General features: G+C 44.5%; 1 protein-coding gene across 4 annotated transcripts; it reads right to left on the bottom strand.

Annotated features, from left to right (window-relative positions):
- Window positions 1-697: 697 nt before the first annotated feature.
- COQ7 (coenzyme Q7, hydroxylase) lies at window positions 698-24,995 on the bottom strand. Of its 4 annotated transcripts, none has more exons than XM_066274731.1 (7): window positions 24,854-24,995; window positions 19,341-19,519; window positions 17,808-17,922; window positions 16,946-17,121; window positions 16,202-16,270; window positions 11,795-11,873; window positions 698-716 (listed from the first exon to the last, which is right to left on the bottom strand). In XM_066274731.1, exons 1-6 carry the CDS (start codon window positions 24,900-24,902, stop codon window positions 11,796-11,798), a joined length of 666 nt encoding a protein of 221 aa, XP_066130828.1. In that variant the 5' UTR covers window positions 24,903-24,995; the 3' UTR covers window positions 698-716; window position 11,795. The 4 variants fall into 4 exon arrangements, with proteins under 4 accessions (XP_066130828.1, XP_066130827.1, XP_066130826.1 ...); XM_066274730.1 differs by lacking the exon at window positions 698-716 and adding an exon at window positions 763-8,365; XM_066274729.1 differs by lacking the exon at window positions 698-716 and adding an exon at window positions 763-8,305.
- Window positions 24,996-25,182: the final 187 nt, after the last annotated feature.

Below are 25,182 nucleotides of genomic sequence, written 5' to 3'. Positions count from 1 at the left end.
CTTTCCTCTAGATCCTGTATTAGTCAGGGCTCTCCAGAAAAACAGAACCAATAGGGTGTGTATATATACAGAGAAAGAGGACTTATAAGGAACTGGCTCACATGATTACGGAGGCTGATAAGTCTCAAAATCTGCAGTCAGCAAGCTGGAGATTTCAGAGCCAATGGTGGAGTTTCAGTCTGTAAGCTGGCAACTCCAGACCCAAGAAGAGCCAATGTTTCAGTTCAAATCTGAAGGTAGAAAAAGACCACTGTCCCAGCTCAGCAGCCAATCAGGAGTTCCCTTTCCTTCTGTTCAGGCCTTCAACTGATTGGCTGAGGCCCACGCACAGTACAAAGGGCAATATACTTTATGCAGTCTACCAATTCAAATGTTAATTTTAACCAAAAACACCCTCACAGACACACTCAGAATAATGTTTGATCAAATATTTGGGCACCTGTAACCTAGTCAAGTGGACACATAAAACTGACCATCACTAGTCAACTTTAGGTGTCCACCTGACCGATGAGCCAACAAGTCCTGCTCTTCTGGAGAGGTGCTTTCTATGCAGTCAGGTCCCGGCAGGCAGAGAGGCACTCAAATGGGGATGCTTGAATGGGATTTAATGAAGAGAGCTGTTCAGAAAGGTGCGGACAGGATGGAGAACTTAAACTTGATAGATGGTGAAGCCATCAAGGTCCTGAGACAAGTGGAAGCTGCCATAACCTCTGGGTCTGCTGGGCAGAAACGGGATGAGCCAGACACTGTTCAAAGCACTCTGACACATATTAAAAGGTTTTATTAAGATACAATTCACATACCATACAATTCACTGATTTAAGGTGTACAAGTCAATGGCTTTTAATACAATCACAACATTACACAACCATCACTGTGGTCAAATTTAGAACATTATCCTGAAAAGAAACCCTGAACTCCCAGCTATGACCTTCCAACACCCCCCATTTCTCCCAGCCCTAGGCAATCACTGCTTTCTGTCTTTATTGATGTCCCTATTCTGGATAGTTCATGTAAATGAAATCGATAAAGTGGTCTTTGTGACTGGCTTCTTCCACTTAGCATGTTTTCAGGTTCATCCAAGACAACCCAGGTGCAATCATTTTACAAGTGGGTGAATTAAGGCACAGAAAGGTTAGGTAACATGTGGTAGACGGTAAAGCAAGAATTCACATCCAGGTGTTTTGGACCATTGTTACACCGTCTCTGTCATCACAGAGCCTCACCCAGCTACTCATCCACCATCAAGGGGGGCACATAGTAGTGCCCCCACCCAGGTCTTACCTCCCTGATCCAGTCCATCCTGAACCCACTACCCCATTTAAATCCCCTCAAGTTCTGTCTTCATCATGACCTCTTGGGCTCAGGGTACATAGGCCTTTTTACCTGCCCAACATCTGTTCTCCTTCCTGGTGAGGGGACTCTGGCTTCCTTTGTGGGAACCATCCCTACCCCACTCTACACCCATGTGGCTTGAGTGAAGTTGTCCCCACTTCACCAGCTTCAGGTGTAACCATGGGACTAGGCCTGGCCAATGAGAGCACCGCAATTCCCCAGGCCACAGTGATTGGTCAGGGGCCAGAACATGATCTGATTGGAGAAAAATGAGACTAGGGGTGGCCGTGGGGGTGAGGGGGAGTATATGCTGTGAATTCTGGGAAAGCAAAGTTTTCTCCCTTCTGCAGAAGCTAGAGGAAGAGACACTCACCCTTGCTGTGGGTGGAGGTGATTAGGAGGTGATGGCTGCAGCAATGCTGCTGCCACACACAAGGGGCAATGGGAGTCACTGGGAGCCCAATTACAACACTGTGTAAAGCAAAGATAGGAGAAAGAGAAGCCAGGTGTTTGTTTCCAGGAGCTCAAACTATACCTGAAGAAAATGACCTCTGGACTTCTCATTTAGCAGAGCTAATACTCATGAGAAGCAAAGGTAAGCCTGACCTGTGGTGGGGCACTGGATAAGGTGTTGACCTGGGATGCTGAGGTTGCCGGTTCAAGACCTTGGGCTCGCCCAGTCAAGGCACATACGAGAAGCAACTGCGAGTTGGTGCTTCCTACTCCTCCCTCCCCCTCTAAAAATCAATAAACAAAACCTTTTTATTTCATTTTAGGTGAGAAGACGGAGGATAATGAGGTAGACTGCCGCACGCGCCCTAACTGGGACTCACCCGGCAAACCCCCGTCTGGGGCTGATGCTTGAATCAACTGAGCTATCCTCAGTGCCTAAGGTTGATGCACTCAGCCCAACTGAGCCATCCTTAGTGCCCAAGGCCAATGCTTGAACTAATTGAGCCACTGGTTGTAGGAAAAGAGAAAGAGAAGGGGGAGTTGGAGGGGAAGAGAAGCAGATGGTCCCTTCTCCTGTGTGCCCTGACTGGGGATTGAACCCGGATGTCTGCACACAGGACCAACGCAATTATCCACTGAGCCACCAGCCAGGGCCAAATCTTTTTTAAAAGAAGCAAAGGTGAGATGTTTTGTGTCTCTTCTAAATGACATAAGGGAGTGAGAATTTCACGTTCTAAAATCCTTTTATTGCACAGCACATAGAATAATATGGTTCCCTAAAGCAGCCAAATAAATGAGATAATTAGTCTTTTAATGCCCATACTGTCTTATTAAAACACATAAACACACAGAGAGCATCAGCAAGTGATTGCAACAGGTGGCATCTCCACGCAATTTTTTATTGTTTCAATAGGGCCACTAGGAAATTCAGCATGGAATACCACACAAAGGGTGCAACCCTCCCTGCCCCCAGTAGAACGGGGAGCACTGCTGTCACAATTGTTTCCACCTGATAAGGACAACTTGGTCCGGAACGTGTTTCCAGCTGTCATGGCAAAATGCGCTGGAGAAAACTGGAACAAGAAGTCACATCTTAGCAGAAAACAGGCCAGGAAAAGTGGAACAGAACAGAAACCCTGGATCAGCCCAGAAAGTAGGATGTAAAGTAGGGAACAGCATCAATTTGGGGGCAGATACAGCCCCTGTGGAATAAACCAATGGTGTGAGTCTTTCTTTTAAAAAGAATTTTTCAGTCAGTACATATTGTCCTTTTTTTTAATTGATTACTTTTAGAGAGAGAGAGGGAGAGGAGGAGAGAGAGAGAAGCATTCATTTGTTGTTTCACTTAGTTGTGCATTCAAAGGTCGCTTCCCATATGTGCCCTGACCAGGGATCGAACCCACAACCTGGGTGTTTAGGGATGATCCTCTTAACCAACTGAGCTAACTGGCCAGAGCCTAAACCACTGATTCTTAACCAGGGTGCATATTAAACCCTTGTATGAGTTTTTAAACTATAGTCATCCCTTAGGCCAGTGTTTTTCAATCAGTGTGCCGCGAGTCATGGTAAGGTGTGCCATGGGGAAATTAAACATGGGTCCCCAAACTAGGGCCCACGGATGCTATTTATCCGGCCCGCCGCCAGCCGCCTCTATCCGAACATAAACATTCCCCTCACAATCCCTCCAGCTATCTGCGATAGGAAGAGTGGAGGCACAGGGAACGCTCACTGACCAATCACCTTCTAGGATTCATCCTGACCACTAGCGATGAATAGCAGGCCGCCTCTCATCCACACCCAGGAAGGTCCCCGCTCGGGCTGCCACGCACTTGTCATTGTGTGGCCGCGGGGAGTAGTTGAAGCTGCTACTCCTCCCCATGGCCCCAATTTCTAATCCTGGTCAGGACTGGAGGTAAATGTTGCCACCACTAGATGAAGCCTCAGCCTCAGCTGGTTATGTCTATCCTGATGGTGTATATAGATATTTGACCTTTTTCTTTTTAAAAGAGGCCCCTGCAGAGGGTGATATACAATGCATCACAATGTTATCTAACTTTAAAGCTAAAGTTTGCTGATCTTCCTTTGGACAATTTTTGGTTATCTGTTGCCAAGGAGTTCTCCATTCTGGCCAACAAAGCTATTTTGACATTGCTCCCGTTTTCAACCACATATCTATGTGAGCTGAGCTTCTCAAGCTTGATTGTGATTAAAACTAAAAACAGAGACTGAGAACTTTTGAGGAAGAGCTTTGTGTGTGTCTTTCTACCATTCCTGCCAGGATATCTTTTTTGTGTTCATGGAAACAGGCCCAGGTTTCACACTGTGAGTATAAATACATTTAGAAACTATATTATTAACTATATGTATAGTATGTACTGTGTTAGAGTGTCATTTTGGTAGGTGGTGTGCCCCAGGATTATGTAAATGTAAAAAATGTGCCGCGGCTCAAAAACGGTTGACAATCACTGCCTTAGGCCAACCTTATAGCGTCTGCTTTAGTAGGACTGGGGTAAATTTTTTTAATCTCAAGAGTTTAGTCTGATGTGCACGCCTAGTTAAGAATTCTAAATTAAACATTAGGAAACTCTGTATAACTGGAAATATAATCAAAATTTTTAAAAAAGAAAAGTATGAAGAGAAATTCTTAAAAAAAACCCAAACACAAAAAACCAACCACAACACAGCAGCTATAAATAAAAAGCATTTCAAGGAAGAGTTGAGATGCAGTTACAGGTGAAATGTTTGTCAGGCTTCAGATGGGTTGCAGTGCAGATGGACAAGAAGACTGAAGGACACTCACAAGTTTGCCCCTCCTTCCTCACTTCATACTTTCATCCAGAAGTTTCTAGGTGTGCTCATATTAGATCAGGTGACTGTCATTAATTGTTTTGATTCATTTTGTTTCACTCTAAGAGCTCACATGGTTTGTTTTTAGCTTAGGTTCATTTATCAAATGTTGGCCAAGGGCCTGCTAAGCTTCAGGTACAAATATTGATCGACTTACGACCTATGCAACTTATGACCATTCGATTTTACGACCACAATCACTAGCCACGACTGCTCCACGTCAGGCAGCACAAGCGTTGCCCAGTTGGGCGTACGACAGTGCAGATCAGCTTCCGGCAGCACTACCATCTCCACGTGCACCATTTCAACTGTTATCCCAGACTTGGTACAGCAATTTGTGTTTTGTGTCTTTGATCAAACCCCTCCCAAGATGTCTACCAAGAGGAAATTGTCTTTGCAAATATTAAACCAATTGTACTGGTAATGCAGTGTTTTACTTAAACCTGACGAATGTAAAAATAAGAAACAAAATGGTGTAGAGATGATACAAATGGCATAAAATGGACAAAGAAAATTATGATATATAGATATAACAATAATGAAAGAAAATTATAAAATATGACTTAAATATTTTTATAACATAATTTCACAGTACTGTACATATAGCCTATTCAATTTACGACCAAATTGTGTGTTACGACTGCTCTGTCAGAACCAATTGTGTTCATAAGTCGAGCACTAGCTGTACTAGGGATAGTCCTTGACTTTGAGCAGCTCACTGACAGGCTGGAGAAACGGTACACAATCATGCAATGAGAGAATGCAATACCAGTGCAGGACAGCTAAGATATGCAGGGATGGGAGAGAGGGTGTGGGATGGTTTCACCTAAGAGATGGGGTTTGAAAGGGCAGACAGCCTTCATCAGAAGGGCAGAGCATGTGGATCAGAAGGTGGCAGTGAGCAAGGTGAGTCCAGGGAGCAGTGCCAACTAATGAATGCATGTTCATTGTAGCCCACTGGACACTGCTTGGTGCTTGATGCTGGTTTCTCCATACGGCAACCCTAAGACAGAGACTCATCAACCTACTGTGTTTTACTCCCTCCCTTTTCTGAAAAAGAAAATGCCTCCTCCCTGAAAGGATCAAGTCAGTGGCCCAGCACAGAGAACAGCCTGCTGAGTGAGCCCTGGGCATCTTGTAGTATGCAAATGTGACGTTCCCCTCTCATCTAACAGCAAAGATCAGGAGGTGGGATTATTGGGGCCAGATGATCACATGCAGCAATTGCCTGTCCATGCTCTCCAGTCATTGTCACTACAACATTCTGGAAATGACTAGTAGGGTTGGTATGGCTGTCGGAGTTGGGAATTCACGGTAAGGGTGCCCTCTGGTGGCCGCAGGTGGGTACGGGAAGCCCCAGACCTTCCTTGCCCTAGGCATGCCCAGCAGCAGACCTTTCTTTGCCAAGCAGGATCAAAGCACCATCATGTTCAGTCACAGTCCTGCAGGGCTGCCATTTCGGGAGGCAGGAGTGGGAGGACGCATGTCCCCGAAGGCAAGAGGGGCCTTTTAAACCTTTGAAAACACATCCAATAGAAAAGTGTTTTCCAGCAAGCCAGAAAAAGGCCTTTTTGAGGAAAGATTTCTTTTGTTCCCCTCTGTTGGGAAAGGTCGTTTTCTTCCCTGCAAATCAACCAGGTCCAAGGGTTTTAAGGAGGACCTTTATGATGAGTTTATGGGGTGAGGGTCCAGTTTTTATCATATTCTCAAGGAGGTATGGGATCTCCAAAAGGATTAAGAACCCTGCAGGGTCCCTCTTGAAACTCCATAGAAACTATGTTCAAATGTGGTCTCCCTGAAGTATCACAGGTCCCCAAAGTCTGTTAATAATCCAAATGTCCCCTGATGGAGAAAGAGGAAATAAGATGCTGGACTGCCTTGTGGTCATGTTCAAGCCTCTCCAGCACCTAGCAGACTCTGTTAATGGGGGACGAGCAGACTCCGTGCACACAGGTGGTCCCGCAAGTCCCGGGGGCAAAGCAGTTGAGACAGTCCACAGTCAGCAGCCAGTGCAGGTGGCAGTGGCTCCGCTGTGAAACGGAGGAAGAGCATGGCAGCCAATCGTGTACATACTGACTTGGAAAGATGGGCAAGTAGGTCACCAAACGAAAAAGGCAAAGTGCAGATCAGGATGCACAATCCCACTCCATTTGGGGGACAACACAAACCCAAACATGCATGTGACTGGATAAGAGGTTTTTAAAATAATCTGGAAAGGTACACAAAGAATTATGAATAGTGGTTACTTCTAGGGCAGCGGTTCTCAACCTGTGGGTCGCGACCCCGGCGGGGTTGCCTAAAGCCATCGGAAAATACATAATGCATATCAGGTATTTACATTCCGAATCATAACTGTAGCAAAATTACAGTTATGAAGTAGCCACCAAAATTATTTTTTGGTTTGGGGTCACCGCAACATGAGGAACTGTATTGCGGGGTCATGGCATTAGAAAGGTTGAGAACCACTGTTCTAGGGAATACGTTTGGGAGAGGTGCTTTCTTTCTTATATGCAGTTCATATTGTTTGATTTTGAGGCATTACTTCTGGAAGGGAAAAGAAGGAAAAAAATGTCTTATGTGGCTAGCAATCACAAAGGAAGGTCAGTGGTCAGATGCCTGTTAGTCAACAAGCAGTCTGCAGGGAGACTTACCGGCACTGTAAAGGTGCTAACAAGCACTGCCGGAGTATTCTACACCATGTGCATTCATGTATTTTTTTTACAAAAAAGGTTTTAACTTTTAAAAAACAGGGCAATTTAACTTTGTATTTAGTCTAAGAAAAATGTACTGAGTGTCAGATGCTATGCTAAGCGCTGAGGAAATGGAAGGACTAAGACGATCTCTGCCTTCCATCCAGATCATGGTCTAGTTCAGGGCTTTTCCAACTTTGCTTCCACATCGCCTGCAAGTGTTGCATACTGGTTAGCAACTGCTGAAGAGCAAATCGCCCCAAACTCTGCAGCTGAAAACAACATTTATTATCTGACAGTGAGGAATTCAGGACTGACTGAACTGGGTGACCCTGGCTCTGGTGTCTCGTGTGGCTGCAGTCAAGATGTTGGCCGCAGTCATCTGAAGGCTTGACTGGGGCTGATGGAGTCATTTCCAAGATGGCACACAAACATGGATATAGGCAGGGGTCCTCAGGTCTTGGTAATGTGACCCTCTCCAGAGTAACTACCTGAGTGTCCTCATCAGGTGGCAGCTGGCTTCCCCCACAGTGAGTGATCCTGGAGAGAAAGGTGGAAGCTGCAGTCTTTTATGACCTACCAGCCTTGAAGTCATACTCCATCATTTCCACTGTATTCTGTTTGTTAGAAACAAGTCATTAAGGACAGCCCACACTCAAGGCAAGGAGAATTCAGTTCCACTGAGCAGAGGAGTGTCAGGGAATTTATGGACATACTTTAAAACCACCACATCTTGTTCAGAGGCATATTCTGATTTGGTAGATCTGGGGAGGAGCCCAAAGTTTGCCATTTCCAGCATGCTCACCGTTGATACCACTGCTGTTGGTCCATGGACCGTACTTTGAGTAGAGAGAGAATCACACATACCAACAACGACAGTTCAGATCACGTCTTTGGAACTACAATGCTTGCAAGAATAACATCCTTTGTCATCCTGGTATCATTTTTGGATGGTGTCCAATTTTAAAGTCACATTTCCTCTGAAAGGTCAGAGCAGTAAAGCAAAAGACAAGATTACCTTGTTAATACACGAGGACAAGCTGTAATGAAATTAAAAAACAATCAAAGGGGAATTAAAAAATTCTCTCTGGTCATGTTTTGGAAGCTCTCAGAAGCTTAAAACATCAGCCATCAATTCTGAAGGGAATGCTAAACAAACAGCAACAAATCTGAGCTTTTAATAAAGATGGTACAAGTGCTTTCCTAAGCCTAAGACTCCTGCTGCAATACTTACAAAATCAGCTTTAATACAGGAGGCAACACACCACCAGCATCTCCAAACCAGGGCTGCTATAAGCTCTGCTGGCTTCTAGGGTGGTAATTAAAGAAGGCATTTCCCCATTCAACAGCCTGTACTGAAACTTGCTTTCAGATACCACATAAAACTAGAAATCCTGCATTGTTTTATTGCTATGATTCACATGCCACAGAATTCCCCATTTTTAAGTGTATGATCCAGTGGTTTTTAGTATATTCACAAGGTGGTACAACTACCACCACCACCTAATTCTAGAACATTCATCACCCCCAAGAGAAACTCCATATCCTTTAGCAGTTACTCCTCAAACCCTTGTAGCCCCAGCTAAAGAATTTACCACTTTAACCATTTTATGTGTAGAGCTCAGTTGCATTAAGGATATTATTGGGTAACCATCATGACCATCCACATCCAGAACTATTTTCATCTTTCTAACTGAAACTCTGTACCCACACTTCATTTTTCAAGTTCATCAATGTTACTAGCATATCAATACTTCATTCCTCTTTGTGGCTGGAAAAACTCCCTTGTATATACATACAACCAAAGGGGGGTTCTGAGCTGCACAGTGACATGGAATAGGAAAAACAGCTGTGTTAGGGTTGATGGCTAGCATTCTGCATGATCAGCGTGTGAGCCTGTGGCAGAACCACGTGTGCACAGCCTATGTAAGGCTAGGGTGCTTTCCTCCAGCGCGGTTTTGCACGGATTGCTTGCCCGCCACTGTGAGGGGCAGTTTTGCTGTTTGTTCACCTGCTGCCGTGAGAAGCGGGTTTCCCCTGCCTGTGTGCTTGTCTGCTGTTGCAAGAACCTATTAAATAGGAAGGACCCAAAGCTTTCTGGCTCTGCTGTTCCTCTACCGTCTGCCCGAATCCAAGGAGAACCTGCCTGGCCTTGGCCACCAGCATTATACATGGTCTGGCTTATGGATCAAAGGATCACTCACTCACCTGCTGCGCTGAGAAAGAACTGTAGGAGGACAAGGGTAAGGCAGAAAATCCTAAAATAATCCAGGTGAGAGATGAGGATGGTTGGGCCCTGAGAGGAAGCACCAAAGGCAACGAAAAGGATTTGAAGAGCCCACAGGATGGCCCAGGCAATTAAACAGGAGTATAATAGAGGCAGGCGCCAAAGGTAACGCCAGAGGTTTTGGCCTGAGAACCGGGAAGGTGGAGCTGCCACTCATTATGAAGGGGAAAGCCAACGGGGAAGCAGGACTGGAGGTCAAGGGAGGTGAGTTCAGCTTGGGCAGCTGGAGCCTGACATTCTCTTCAACTTCCAAGTGGAGGATCACGTAGGAAGTGGGCTATCTGAAAATAAAAAATCTGGGGTGGGAATACACATGTGAAGGAATCAACCGCAAGGTAGAACGAGCTACTAAGAAAAAGATGTAAACAGACAGGGCCAGGGACCTCAGCCTGGGTCCCCTGGCACCGAGAGATACATAGGAGAGGGGGAACAGCACAAGACGCTGTGTTAACAGCAGTTTGCAGCTGCTTAATGGGAATGTCTTGATCTTTCCCTCACCTCCTTTCTCCTCCTTTCCTTTTTCCTTCTCCTCCTCTGTCCTTTAAACAGGCACTACAATGTATCTGGATCAGAAAAGATTGTTTGCTCCCAAGAAGCTCATGACATAAAATAATGTAGTCACTGAATAGGAACTTGGCTTTTCAGTTGTTAACCAACTACACTAAACTACACTACAGACCTCTGTTCCCTAGCACTAAAGACTTGGGAATCTCCAATTGTCTTCAACTGTTCTCTCTCCTGTTTAATTTATTGCAGTTATTATCAAAAGACTGATTTACTCATCATATAAAGTTAAACTCGCTCTTGGTTTAGAAAAAGAGATCTTGACTAATCCAAACTATAACAGTACCCAGTCCTACAGAACTGGACCCGCTGGGGGCAGGTCATGCCCCCGCATGTGGTGCTGATTAAACCCGGACGCAGGGGGAAGGCAAAGCCTTACTGACGTCATCCTTCACAACAACAGGCTCAGAGTCTAGGCCAGAAGTCCCCAGTCCTGATGCACACTGGAATCACCTGGGAGCTCTGGTAAACCATTCTGATCCTGGGCTCCACCCTAATTCAGAATTTTGGGATTACCACCTGAAATTGTTAAAAGGTTCCTCAGGACATTCTAATGTGCAGCCGGAAAGGAGAATCACTGATCTAATAATTTGCAAAATTATTTCAAATTTTGCAAACCATAAAAGATTTCAACACAATATGAAAAGTTTAGTCTGTTTTGCTCCATTCTTTTGGTAACAGACCTAACGAAAAGTATTATAATGCAACTTTACAAATACTCCACAATTTAGTATATTCTCTAATGGAGGTAACCTGACCTCAACCCACAATTCAAAGTAGAAACAATGACAGTATTCCACTTACCTAATGACCGTGACAGTCTTGTTTTGTCACACTTAAACACCATTGTGTTTTCAATTTCCTTTTGTTACCAGCAAACTCTAATTTTTTCTCTAGATTCCTATTACTTTCTTAATGATTAATTCTTGATGTTTTAGGAAAAAAATAAGCTATAGACCAAACAATGACCAGCTTTGTTTGCTGCAATGTGAACGCACCCGGTGAACTGTCAGCCTTATGGCATACACACAAAAAAATCAACACCAAAGAATTTTATTAAAAAAAAAAAACTTGCAGTTTATTAACAAAATTACATCACAGTAATGTAACTGTAAAACTAGCCTTGTTCTGTTCCTAAAGAGATTATGTTGTTTTTCAAAAATCTCAAAATAAGGCTGAATATTATGCAGACAGGACAACCCACTAGAGAAAGAATTCAAAGTCACTGGGTCAAAATCCACCATGCAATACACAACGCCCACCCCTGAATTCAAACAGCACGTGAAAAGCTGTGATTCCTAAGCACCTGTGCACCAGGCTTTCACTATGTTTAATCAATGTAACACTATGACCATGAACAACTTCCTCTACTTCTTCCTTTAGATGTTTCCCAAAAACCGTTGGTCAGGGAGACAGATTTGAGCCTTGCTTCCTGTCTCAATTCTGGTGGACCTCGCAATTATAATCTTTTTTCTCAAAAGATGATGCCATAGTATTGGCTTCCATGTGCATGAGGCAGTAAGCCCTTGTTCAGTTACAAGAACTGTACATTTCTTTTCTGCCAACATCACTTGTTAAATTACTACCATCTTTTATAGACTGGGGAAAGTGGACATACCTTAAAATCTTTCTGATAAATATATTGCCATGCCACATCCAGCCTGGATAACCTTCTTCAAAACAGCATATGCTGGAGCCTATTAAAGATAATAATGAGCACACTGCATCAAGAAAAAATAACAGAAAAATTATAACTAAATTACAAAACAACGATCATTCAGAACTGCCTAAAATCGGGCTGAATTAAGTCCTACACGTAGGGATTTAATGAACAAGCCAAACTGAGACTGGCAGGAAGGGCAGAGACACAGAATGGGCTGGTCCCACACCCACGTGCGGAGGATAAAAATCAGGAAGGGTAATTGGCTGCAGAGGTTCTCTCTTAAGAGCGAAGGGCCCAGCCCCACAACACGACTTCCAGCCCAGGGTTCCAGAGCCAGGAAGAGAAATCCCTGTAACTTCTAGCTGTAAAAACCAGGGGGATTGTGGCTGAGTGAGGTGGAGGGCTGCTGGAGTCTGACAGTTCCTCTTAAAGGGCCCACACACAGACTCACTCCCTCTGAGCTCCAGCACTGGGACAGCAGCTTGAAAGGCACCAGGAACATAGGAATATGGGAAGGAGCTGAACTGTCTGCCATCAAGGCAACTGCTGGAGAGGGGGGCAGCTTTCTGCCAGACAGTAGTGCTGGTGGAGGTCACTTTTCCTTTTCTGAGATCCCCCTGGCCCCCAAAGAGCTGGCAGGCAGGTGCCATATCTGAGTCTCTATCAACCCGGTTCATATTGTTTTCCCTGCCCAGATGATGGATTCCCTGAGACTCCTCCCCATTCAACTTGTGAGCCCACCCAAGCTGTTCCAGTGACTTTCCATACAAATGGCCTCTTTTGCCTCATCTTCAGACCTTCCTAAAATCTCTCAAACAAGCAGCATATGGGCTCAGTGTAGCCTGTATCTTTTGCTAAGTGGCCCCAGGTCTGGCACTAGCAGCAGCCTGCCTTGGGTTGCAGCCTGGCCATTCCTTGGCAAATCCAAGCCCAGCACAAGTAGCAGCCATCTTCAGATTGCCCTATAGCTCGTATTGGGTGGCCCCAGGCAGAATACAGGTGACTGTGCACCTCCTGGGAGTGCCCAGAGCCAGTGCACCCTGTAGACAGCTTCAGACCACACTGTATCACAACCCGACCAACTATGAGCAATACCCTCAAGGTGTGGACTAAGTGAGCACCAGACCCCCAATGAAACAAGTCCTGCTCCATAGGGTTGGCTCCTGCACAGCAATTCCTCTGCCGTAGCCACAGCTAGTCCTCAAAGCTTATCAGCCTTGGGAGGGGGGGCACAGCATCAAACCCTCCTATTGATGCCAAAATCAATTAGGTAAAGTTCAACTACAACAGGACAGTGCACACAGCCCACACATGGGGGCACCTCAGGTTCCCAGCTCGGGTGACTGCAGAGGCTGTGCACTGGGCATCTACTACACAAGGCCCCTCTACCAAGTCCAAGAGACACGGCTGCTCTACCTTCTACACAGAAACAAACAAAAGGAAGCGGTTAAGATGTGGAGACAAATGAAAGAACAGGAGAAATCTCCAGAAAAAGAACTAAATGAAATGCAGGCAAGTGAACTACCGTATATAGAGTTCAAAACTTATGGCCCTGGCTGGTTGGCTCAATGGATAGTGTTGGCTCAGCAAACGGATGTCCCAGGTTCAATCCCTGGTCAGGGCACACATGAAAGCGACCATCTGCTTCTCTTCCCCTCCCTCTCTTCCTCTCTTGCAGCCAGTGGCTCAACTGGTTCAAGCATCAGTCCCAGGTACTGAGGATAGCTCAGCTGGTCTGAGCGTCACCCTCAGACACTGAGGATAGCTCAACTGATTTGAGCATTAGCCCGAGATGGCAGCTCCCAGGTGGACCCCAGACCCTGTTGGGGTGCATGTGGAAGTGTCTTCTTAATTTCCCCTCTTCTCACTTAAAAGAGACAAACAGCCTGACCAGGTGGTAGAGCAGTGGATAGAGCATCATACTGGGATGCAGAGGACCCAGGTTCAAAACCCTGATGTCACCAGCTTGAGTGTAGGGTTGTTAACTTGAGCGTGGGATCATGGACATGACCCTATGGTTGCTGGCTTGATCCCAAAGGTTGCTGGCTTAAAGCCCAAGGTCCTGGCTTGAGCAATGGGTCGCTCGCTCTGCTGTAGCCCCCCAGTCAAGAGGCACATATGAGAAAGCAATCAATGAACAACTAAGCAGCCACAGTGAAGAATTGATGCTTCTCATCTCTCTATCTTCCTGTCTGGTTGTCCCTATTAGTTCCTCTGAAAAATAGATAGATAAATAAATAAAACAGATAAACAAACAAAAACCTTATACTCAATGAATTTAGCAAAAATTTCAAGAAATTTGTTGAGAATTTCAACAACATGAAAAAAGACACAGAAACCATAAAAAAGAACCAGTCATAAATGAAAGATCCACTAACTGAAATTAAGAATAATTTACAGTGAATCAATAGTAAAGTAGATGAAGCCAAGATTCAAATCAGCAATTTGGAGTATAAGGAAGCAAAAAACACCCAATCAAAACAGCAAAAAGAAAAAAAAAAATCCAAAAAAAAAAAAAAAAATGAAGACAGTGTAAGGAGCCTCTAGGACTGTGATGGCAAACCTTTTTATAAAAACCACCCACTTTTGCAGTGCTGGTCAACCTGGTCCCTCCCACCCACTAGTGCAGCGGTTCTCAACCTGTGGGTCGCGACCCCGACATATATTAAATAAAATATGTATTTCCGATGGCTTTAGGCGACCCCTGTGTTTTGGTCGTTCGACCCCCGCCGGGGTCACGACCCACAGGTTGAGAACCGCTGCACTAGTGGGTGTTCCAGCTTTCATGGTGGGTCATAGCAGAGCAACCAAACTGCACTGTAATTGTTTGTTTATAAAGTAAACAAACAAGAAGAACAGAAATAGACTCAGATACAAAGAACATTATGACAGTTCCAGATGGGAGGGGGTATAGGGGGATAGGTGTAAAAGGTGAAGGGATAAAGAAGTGCAAATTGGCTCTTACAGAATAGTCAAGGGAAAGTAAAGTACAGCAAAGGGAATACAGTCAACATTCTAATAAATATCTATGGTGTCAGATGGGTATGAGATTTATTAGGATGACCACTTAGGAAGCATGTAATGTCTATTCACTGGAGCATATACCTGAAACTAATAATAATAACACTGTATGTCAACTGTAATTGAAAAATAAATGATTAAAAAAAGATAAAGATATAACACTTCTCAATATATATGCACCCAATCAGAAAGCACCAAAATATATAAGACAGAACTAAAGGGAGAAACTGACAAAAAAACAATCATAGCAGGGGGTTTAAATACTCCATTGACACCTCTAGATAGATCATCAAACAGAAAATCAATACAGAAATATGAACCTTAAACGACACATTAGATCAAATGGACATAATTGACATTTACAGAGCATTTTATCCCAGAACATCAAATTGTACATTCTTCTCCAGTGCAAATGAAACATTCTCAAGGACAGATCATACGTTGTCATAAAACTAGCCTCAACAAATTTAAGACTGAAATCATTCCAAGCATATTCTCTGACCACAATGCTTTGAAATTAGAAATCAACTGCAAAAAGTAAAAAATACCCACATATATGTGGAGATTAAATACTATGCTACTAAAAAAAAATTGTCAAAGAAGACAACAATAAGCAAACAAAAGAAAGACATCTATGTTCACTTTTAGTTGTGAAATACAGGCCTAGCAGGATTGAGACTTCTCAGGATAAAAAATAAGATCTAAGAAAAAATTCATTTTAATTTGGAAAAAAAAAGAAAAACTTATTCAAAAAGTTCAAATACTACTGCCAAAACATTAAGTCATCTGGTTTCTCAATGTAAAGGGAAAAGAAGCTGCTAGGGCAAAGGATAAGGGAAGAAGCAAGAAATAAGAAGGGCTTGTTCTTTGTCAAGGCAGTGTATTGGTTTTCTTTCTTTGGCAATCACTTTGAAATCTTTTTTTTTTTACAGAGACAGAGAGAGAGTCAAAGAGAGGGATAGACAGGGACAGACAGGAACGGAGAGAGATGAGAAGCATCAATCATCAGTTTTTCGTTGCGACACCTTAGTTGTTCATTGATTGCTTTCTCATATGTGCCTTGACCGCAGGCCTTCAGCAGACTGAGTAACCCCTTGCTCAAGCCAGTGACCTTGGGTTCAAGCTGATGAGCTCTGCTCAAACCAGATGAGCCCGCGCTCAAGCTGGCGACCTCGTGATCTCGAACCTGGGTCCTCCGCATCCCAGTCCAACGCTCTATCCACTGCGTCACCGCCTGGTCAGGCAAAATCTATTTTTCTAAGAACAGAAACCTTCCCACCCCTCGACCTTCCAAATAGGTGCTCAAAGCACCACAAGCAAATAGTAAAGGTAGGTCCTTACCAGTTCTGCATCGTGTTCAAGGCCTATGTCATGGTGCTCAAGCTCTTCATCCCTAAATTTCTTTATCAGCTGGTTAAATAAAAAAGAAATTGAAGCAAGTCAGCATTACACCTCTCCCGGTGTTCTGTCTTATTTTGGAGGCTAAGGACTCGTGATTATCTAAGACAGGGTAGGTAAATTCTTCCTATAAAGACAGAATCAACCCTTCATGCTCTGTATGGTCTCTCTCACATCTACTCATTCTGCCATTATGGAGGGTACAGCAGCCACGGACATGTAAACAAATGGGTGTAGCTGTGTTCTAACAAAACTTTATTTACAGAAACATGTGGTCAGTCACAGGCCATAGTTTACCAACTCAATTTAAGCTTTAAAGAAAAGCCAGGCCTGTTTCTGTTTCCTTACCTGCTATGGAAAACTATCTGAGGGTATCTTTTAATTCATTTATTTAAACTGAAGGGTTTGTGTGAACAGCATTTGCTCAGGATCTACCAATAATACAGCAATGGAGAGAAAACAGGACAAGGCTCAGAAGACACAGTTTCCTGACCTCAGCCCAAGCATATTGCGAGAGCACACAGCTTCAGCTCTCTGTGCCTTAGTGTGCTTGCCTTTAAAAATGAGGCACTGACCTAGATCTCTAAGGTCTCATCATTCCCTAACATTCTATTTTTTTCTTCTTACCAAATTGTATGCCTGCCTCTTTACCCCTTACCAGCCCCTTTTCAGAGTGTAGTCAAATACCTGAAGAAGCTCCTCATATTTTTCAGAATCCTCCTCCATCAGTGTTCTGATTTGGTTATTGTAGTGATGAGCTATGGACTCTTCCACAGCAACAGTGCAGGCCATCGCTCCCTCCTTCCCAAGTAGAGCAGTCCCTGCGCCTGGAATTGTCAAATACAGAGCAGCAAAGGATGGGGCTGATAACACAGGTAAGGGAGAGCATGTCAGGTCAGGGCCTGTCAACCTTGGCACTACAAACTCTGGGTCCAGATAATCCCTTGTAGTGAGGGCTGCCCTGTGCATCAGAGTTGTTTTTAGGAGCATGCCTGGCCTCTACCCACTCGATAATGGTAGTATCCCCAGATGTGACACCAAAAATATCTTTAGATATGCCAAGTGTCTTCAGGAGCACCTTGCCCCTGTTGAAAACCACTTTTATGAGGTACAAGGTCAGTGTTAAACCTTTACTAACATTGTAAGAATACTATTCTCTTTTCAGTGATCTCCCCAACCTGATCAAGGCAGGGAGAAAGTCATCATTGGGGATAAGTCTTTCATTCTCTTTTTTAAAGACTGAGCGGATTTCAGGTTCAGAGCCTTTGTCAAGAAACATCTGGCTACAGCTGAATTAGTTGAGCTTTGTTTCTCCTTCGGTTGTATTTATTTTTATTGAACCTTTTATTTATAAAACTACTGATTTTAAGATTCTATCTAAAATAAATTTAAGCAAAAAGAACAAGTCAGGCAATTTAATTTTAGAAAAATATTAAGTAAATTAAAAAAGGCTGTAGGAGAACACAGCAAGAATTGTGAAGTGGTACTTAAAGGACACAATCATCCCAGACCCCTCAGCTCCCATAAGCTCTCCTGGACAGACACACACCCAGCGCAAACCCCACCACGTTCCAAAAGGGCATCAGAATCGTTGGCCGGACCCTGAAAGCAACCATCAATTCACTGAACTTTTTCAAGTGGTCCTTTTCTTGATCCCACATTTTCTGTAAGAAACATAACAATAAAAACATGTAAGTAGTCTATACAGGCTGCTGCTGTATCCGAAGGAAGCTACATGCCCTATCCATGACTCAAGGCTCTGGCAGAGGCCCCTCAGACCCACAAAGTGCCTATTAAAGGGCAAGGGTCCATATTCATGAGAAATTAGATGTTTAGCTAATTTCAAAATTATCAGCTATTGTGTAATTTCCTTCCAGACTGCTAGCATATAAGTATCATTAACATCAAAAGAAAAAGGGAGGAGCCTGGCCAGGTGGTGGCGCAGTGGATGGAGCGTAGGACTGGGATGCGGAGGACCCAGGTTCGAGACCCTGAGGTCGCCAGCTTGAGCGCGGGCTCATCTGGTTTGAGCAAAAAGCTCACCAGCTTGAATCCAAGGTCGCTGGCTCCAGCAAGGGGCTACTCGATCTGCTGAAGGCCCGCAGTCAAGGAACACGTGAGAGGGCAATCAATGAACAACTAAGGTGTTGCAATGCGCAACGAAAAACTAATGACTGATGCTTCTCATCTCTCTCTGTTCCTGTCTGTCTGTCCCTGTCTATTCCTCTCATTGACTCACTCTCTGTCTCTGTAAAATAAATAAATAAATAAATAAAAAATAAAAAAATAAAAAAGAGAAAGGGAGGATGGTAATAACACCTAACATAAGGCACTGCCTAAGTACCAGGCGCGGTCAAACAGTTTTATGTAGGCAACTCATTTAAGCTGCACAACTGCTTTATGAAGAACAAACTATTATTATCCCCACTATACAGATAAAGTGAGGCACAGAGAGGTTAAGTAACTTGCCTAAGGATTCAGAAAAGGAAATTTAATTTGTGTTGTCTGTTACATGCCAGGCATGGTATCAGCTGCTCAATAGCAGCTCATTTATTCTTCACCAAAACCCAAAGAGATGTTACCAGCCCATTCTGCAGATATGGAAATGAAGACCCAGAGGTTATGTGACTTCCCCAATGTCACACAGCTAAGAAGTGAGAGAGAGTTAGGCTGGGTCTGTGTGACTACAAAGCCTAGGTCTCTCCATTGCTTCTTAGTATAAAATATCTCCACGGGGCTCCACTGGGGGCAAGAGTACACCTCTCAGCAACCAGTACTTTTATCTAACGCAGTGAGTCTCAACCCCTTTTTCATTTTCACCCGCCCCCACCATGAAAATTTAATTCTACAGATATACCGTGAACCTGTTTTCTAGATGTCCATCTATGTACTAATCATAAAAATAACATGCTTTTCACTCCTCTCCCCCCAATATCCAACTTTCATTCGTTTAGGGACAAACAATATGTCCGACCCCTGAGAATGCATGACCTAATGTGACTCATTACTTGAAGGTGTTTGGGTGCCTCCGCCCCCAGCCCTGTTCAGTAGACCAGACTGAGAAAGATAAAGCAGCACCCACCTGAATGACTGGCCCAACACTTGTGCGACCTAGGACAGCCATCTGCCCTGCATAGATGCGATTTGCTCCATATTCACCTGCATGATCCACACGGATAATTCGATCCACAGTTGCCCGATTGATACCGTCTAAAGTCGTTCCTGAGCTGCAAAATCGGACACTGATCCTTCCTCCATAAACTGCAATGCAAATGTTTACTATCATCCTCAAGTAAAATTGAGATATCTCCTTTTAACCCATTTATGCTGGAGGTTGAAATTCAGTTCAAAAACTTTCCAAAAATCCATACCACTTTTTTTTTTTTTTTCTTTTTCTTTCTGAAACTGGAAACGGGGGGAGACAGTCAGACAGACTCCCGCATGCGCCCGACCGGGATCCACCCGGCACGCCCACCAGGGGCGATGCTCTGCCCACCAGGGGGCGATGCTCTGCCCCTCTGGGGCGTCGCTCTGCCGAGACCAGAGCCACTCCAGCGCCTGGGGCAGAGGCCAAGGAGCCATCCCCAGCGCCCAGGCCATCTTTGCTCCAATGGAGCCTTGGCTGCGGGAGGGGAAGAGAGAGACAGAGAGGATGGAGGGGGGCGGGGGTGGAGAAGCAAATGGGCGTTTCTCCTATGTGCCCTGGCCGGGAATCGAACCCGGGTCCCCTGCACGCCAGGCCGACGCTCTACCGCTGAGCCAACCGGCCAGGGCCACACCACTTTTTGACAAGCTCCCAGCACACCAGTATCTGCAGCAGAGACTAACTCTGCGGACCATGTGACAACAACGTACTTTCAGGAGGCAGACATGTGTGAAAAATCAGACCTGGGGCTGACCCCAAGCAGTAGGATATAAATAACTCAGTCATAATGGAACATGAGGCATAAATGGGTCATGGACAGAAGTAAGGGGCACCTGAGAACAAAGGTAACAAATGAATTCTCTGCAGGCACATGCCCCTAAGCATATTGTTTATACTGCAGTGGGTTTTTTTCTTCAGAAACAGTTGCTTAATTGTTTTGTTTTTAAGTGAATTAGTTACCTACACAAAACAGAAGACTTTAGCCAACTAGGTGGATTTCTAGTTTCACTTTAAGTGTAAAGTGAACATCTGGAAATTATGAGTCTATCTTCTCTCCAGGCAGCTGGCTCTAGACAGGAATGGTTCTATAGTTCACCAGCCCACCTGGCTGTGCTGAACCTTCTAGCGAGCTTTCAAAACCATGACTGCTCCCCCCAGTCAATTTGTGGGAGGGAGCACTGATATTTTTAAAAAGCTCTGTGCCCGAATCTTGTCTGCAGCCAAGGTTGATAATCATAGATTTAAGTTCTCTTAAAATACCCACATCCATGGGCATCTTATTTTGAAAAATAAACCTTGGAATTCTGGTTTCATCACATATGGTACACAACCAATTCAACTGACTTATTCTTGCCATCAAAATGTCAATTCTTTAGGACAGATTAGATTTTGTCTTTAAAAATCTGCTACAAGTAACTCCTGGACTGTATTCTTTGAGCCTCGTATGAGGGCATACCAAAAGTTTTTTTCCCCAAGAGAAGGGTTCTGTAACGTGTCCAGGTAGGTAAGGTGTTTTCACCCCATTTTGCGGATATGGAAATGGAGACCCAGACAGACTAGTTTATAGTGTGGACTGTGACCTGTACTGGTATCATCTTGAGAAGTGTTCCGATGCTTATGTACTACAACAAAGTCTTTAATAGATACTTTTCATTTAGGCTAACTTCAACACCCTGAAATTGTGTAGAAATTTTCATTTTGGGTACATCTGTGGTTTTTTCATTAAAAAGGATTGAGTGCTTTGCACAGACCGTGATGGGTAGACCTGGTGGGATTTGGGGTCAGTTGTTCTGCATTTCAACTTTTTGGCCAGACGGGGTTTAAAATGCCTCACTCTAAACAAAGAAGTGTGGACATGGAGGTCTGAATCAGCGTGGTGACCCAGCTTTGATCTACTCCTCTGCACAACCTGCTCACTGAGCATATTTGACTCAAGAACTAGACTCCAGTTCCTGAACTCCAAGTTCTGCCAAGTGTAATATATCACTCTGTTCTGTGCTTTCAGATAATGGGTCACTGTTGTCTGTGGTCACGCTATCATGTGGAGAACAATTTGTGACATTAGTCAAAGTCAAGGTAGCTTCTTGCAAATTTTTGCCTTCTAGTCCAAGGACAGGTGCTTCCATCAATCTGACCTCCTTGAGAAAGATGGGGCCCAGGAACTGAAATGGAAAATGATGAGCTGGCTCTATTTCTCAAAATAATCTTATTTCCTTGTTCTTTCATTCATCCTCTGTTCTCACAAAAACATGTCAATAGGAAAGAACTTTAAAGATAACCCCGTACTCTTTTTAAAAATTTGCTGCCTGACCAGGCGGTGGCGCAGTGGATAGAGCATTGGACTTGGACATGGAGGACCCAGGTTCGAGACTCCCCGAGGTCGCCAGCTTGAGCATGGGCTCATCTGGTTTCAGTACAGCTCACCAGCTTGGACCCAAGGTTGCTGGCTCCAGCAAGGGGTTACTCGGTCTGCTAAAGGTCCATGGTCAAGGCACATATGAGAAAGCAATCAATGAACAACTAAGGTGTCGCAATGAAAAACTGATGATTGATGCTTCTCATCTCTCTCCGTTCCTGTCTGTCTGTCCCTATCTATCCCTCTCTTTGACTCTCTCTCTGTCTCTGTAAAAAAACACACACACACAAAAATAAAAATTTGCTGAAAAAATAACAAAGGGCTGAGAACATAGAATGCATTCAAACACAAAGTTGACTTTTGATGGATAGGATTATATGTACATTAAAAATATACTAGACTGTTCCCTAGCACTGTACCACCTTTCCAGATTTAGGCACTTAATAATGATGGGGGAGTTAATATGGAGGATTGAGTATCATATTTGTCATTTCTATCGTTTCACAATCTCTGCAAGCTGTCTTAAATAAGTACAGAGGGACTACAAAAAGGCATAGAGTTTGAGTTAGAAAATACGTGTCTTGTCTCAAATGCTAATCTTGGACAAATCAGAATTGCTATTTCTTACATATCAAATTGATAATAATCAGATTATTTCCTTTTTGGCCTGACCTGTGGTGGCACAGTGGATAAAGCGTCGACCTGGAATCTGCTGAGGTCACCAGTTCGAAACCCTGGGCTTGCCTGGTCAAGGCACATATGGGAGTTGATGTTTCCTGCCCGCCCCTTTTTCTCTTTCTCTCTCTCTCCTCTCTGAAGTGAAAAATAAAAAGATTATTTCCTTTTTAAGGGAAGATGTATGATAATAAAATCTTTCTGAGTTATCATGAAAATAAAATGAGAAACAGAAAGCTGGGTAACTATCAATGAAAAATTATCGTGTTATGCTTACTGGCTCAACAAAGCATTAAAATTCATGTTCAACAATCTGAGTTTTGCCTGTACTGTCACACGCGTTAAAAAATAAACTAAACTAAACTTGAGGGCCAGAACTAAAAGCTCTCAAATGCATCATTTTATATTTGTGTTTTCCAAAGTTTGAAAAATATACTAATAATGTTACCCAGGAGATTTTAAGAGGTACATGGGAAGATCTTATGTAGCTTATAAAAGGACATTAAATAATACATAGTAAAAATTAGTTTTTTAAATTCTCTTCCAATTCTTTTGATTTAATCAAGGAGGTGCTGGTCTCTTTTCAGCTGACAGATCTTAAACTTAACACTTGCTAATCTCCCTTTTTTACAAAAAAAGAAAAAAATTTTAAAAAGATAGCTTTGGGTTCAAGCCTTGGTAGGCAACAGTATCTAATACTACTTAGTAACTTTTTGTTTTCTGCCTATTAGTTGGTTTTTTTGTTTGTTTCCGAAGCTGGAAAAGGGGAGGTAGTCAGACAGAATTCCACATGCGCCGGACCAGGATCCACCCGGCATGCCCACCAGGGGGCGATGCTCTACCCCTCTGGGGCATCGCTCTGTTGCATCCAGAGCCACTCTAGCGCCTGGGGCAGAGGCCAAGGAGCCATCCCCAGCGCCCGGGCCATCTTTGCTCCAATGGAGCCTTGGCTGCGGGAGGGGAAGAGAGAGACAGAGAGGAAGGAGAGGGGGAGGGGTGGAGAAGCAGATGGGCGCTTCTCCTGTGTGCCCTGGCCGGGAATCGAACCCAGGACTCCTGCACGCCAGGCTGACGCTCTACCACTGAGCCAACCGGCCAGGGCCTGCCTATTAGTTTTTGATGATTATTTGGGGCAGGCATTACTGGTCTTCTGTTTACCATAAAGATTTAGTTTCCCTTAAATTATTTTTCTTTTTTGTTTTGTTTGTTTTTTGAGAGAGAGGCAGGGAGAGATAGAGAGACAGGAACATCCAGCTGCTCCTGTATGTCCTGTGACCAGAGAATGGAACTGGCAACCTCCGCGCTCCAGAGGACCCTCCATCCAACCTGGCCGGGGCTTAATTATTATTGATTTTTAGAAAGACAGAGAAAGGGGAGGGAAGGGAAGCATTTGTTCCACTCAGTCCTGCATTTTTTTTTTTTTTTTTTTGGTTGGTTGCTTCCGGGTGTGCCCTGACCGAGGATCCAACTCACAACCTTGTTTCTGGGTGGCACTCTTAACCGACTGAGCTAACTAACCGGCCAGGGCTTTCCTTAAATTACTTAATTTATAAATGGTACACGGACTGACCTATGGAGGCGCAGTGGATAAAGCGTTGACCTGGAATGCTGAGGTTGCAGATTGGAAACCCTGGGCTTGCCAGGTAAAGGCATATACCAAAAGCATGATGCTTCCCGCTCCCCCCCCCCCCCCCGGTAAAAAATCAATAAATAAAATCTTTAAATCCTGAAAGTGTTACACAAACGGTTTAACTTTGAGAAAACGACCTCAGGACAATTTTCTGAGGCAGCTCAGATGAAACTAGCAAAGGGAAAGCGAAGACCCAAACTCAAGTCTCCCTACTCCAAATTCGATGCTCCCTCTCCCCCGGTGTTACTCAAACTAATGTATACACTTCAATCCAAGGGCTTGTTAAACACTAGACAGGTATAGACTCAACAGGTCAGTGGAAGGACCTGAGAATCGCAATTATTTCTAACAAGCTCGGGGGTGGGACTTAGGGGGAGAGACTCTGGCCCGCGACTACATTTTGCCTGGCAAGGCCCTCAGCGAAGGCAACGATGTCACTCATGGGGCAGCGAACTTTCAGTCGCCAACTGTCCTCAGCCGGAAACTCCGACCACACCTGCAGTGATATGACGGCACAGGTGTGCAATTAATTCCCCAGCGCGTCAACCCTGAGCCACCCCAGAGTCCTTGCAAAAGACCATTCCGTACTCTTCCGCATTCTCCCCAGCACTAAAGGACACACGTCGCAACCCCCGTAGTTCCAAGACTCGCAGTCGCGCTCCGTCGCAGCCTTGTGACGTATTAACGTTTTCCCCGTGACCTCTGCGGTCCAAACACCAGGAGTAAACTCTCTGGCTTGCCCCCCCCCCCCCCTCCCAGCTAAGGACCGCCGCCGCGCTCCCCCTTTACCTGAGAGGGGCCCGCGCGCGCGCAGCCGCCACAGGGAGCGAGACGCCATCACACGAACACAGCTCACAGCCGGGACAACAAAGCAACTACACCCCTGACCCAAGCCCGCCAACCGTGCCCTTGGCGCAGACTTGTGGCGCAAGCAGACACGTAAGGAAGACGCAACTAGTATTTGCATTGGTGGAAACGCCCCTAGGCCCCTGGTTCTATTCCATTGGTTAAAAAAAATAAAATTACAAATGAAAAGATTCTATTGGATGCGGGCACTATCAATCACTTAAGAGCTCGACAGTGGTGAAGGAACTTTGGGTTGTTATGGAGGTGAGGAT

This window comes from Saccopteryx bilineata, chromosome 4, assembly GCF_036850765.1.
Source record: "Saccopteryx bilineata isolate mSacBil1 chromosome 4, mSacBil1_pri_phased_curated, whole genome shotgun sequence".
NCBI lineage: Eukaryota > Metazoa > Chordata > Mammalia > Chiroptera > Emballonuridae > Saccopteryx > Saccopteryx bilineata.
This window is presented reverse-complemented; position numbering and strand designations above follow the sequence as displayed.

What these genes read in the sequence shown, in the direction of transcription:
- COQ7 (XM_066274731.1), bottom strand. Translation starts at nt 24,902, where the DNA reads ATGGCGTCTCGCTCCCTGTGGCGGCTGCGCGCGCGCGGGCCCCTCTCA. An exon ending in GTGTTGGGCCAGTCATTCAG is followed by an intron (nt 17,923 to 19,340) that starts GTGGGTGCTGCT and finishes TGTTTCTTACAG; the next exon opens with AAAATGTGGGATCAAGAAAA. An exon ending in CGTGGTGGGGTTTGCGCTGG is followed by an intron (nt 17,122 to 17,807) that starts GTGTGTGTCTGT and finishes CTGTGTTATCAG; the next exon opens with CCCCATCCTTTGCTGCTCTG.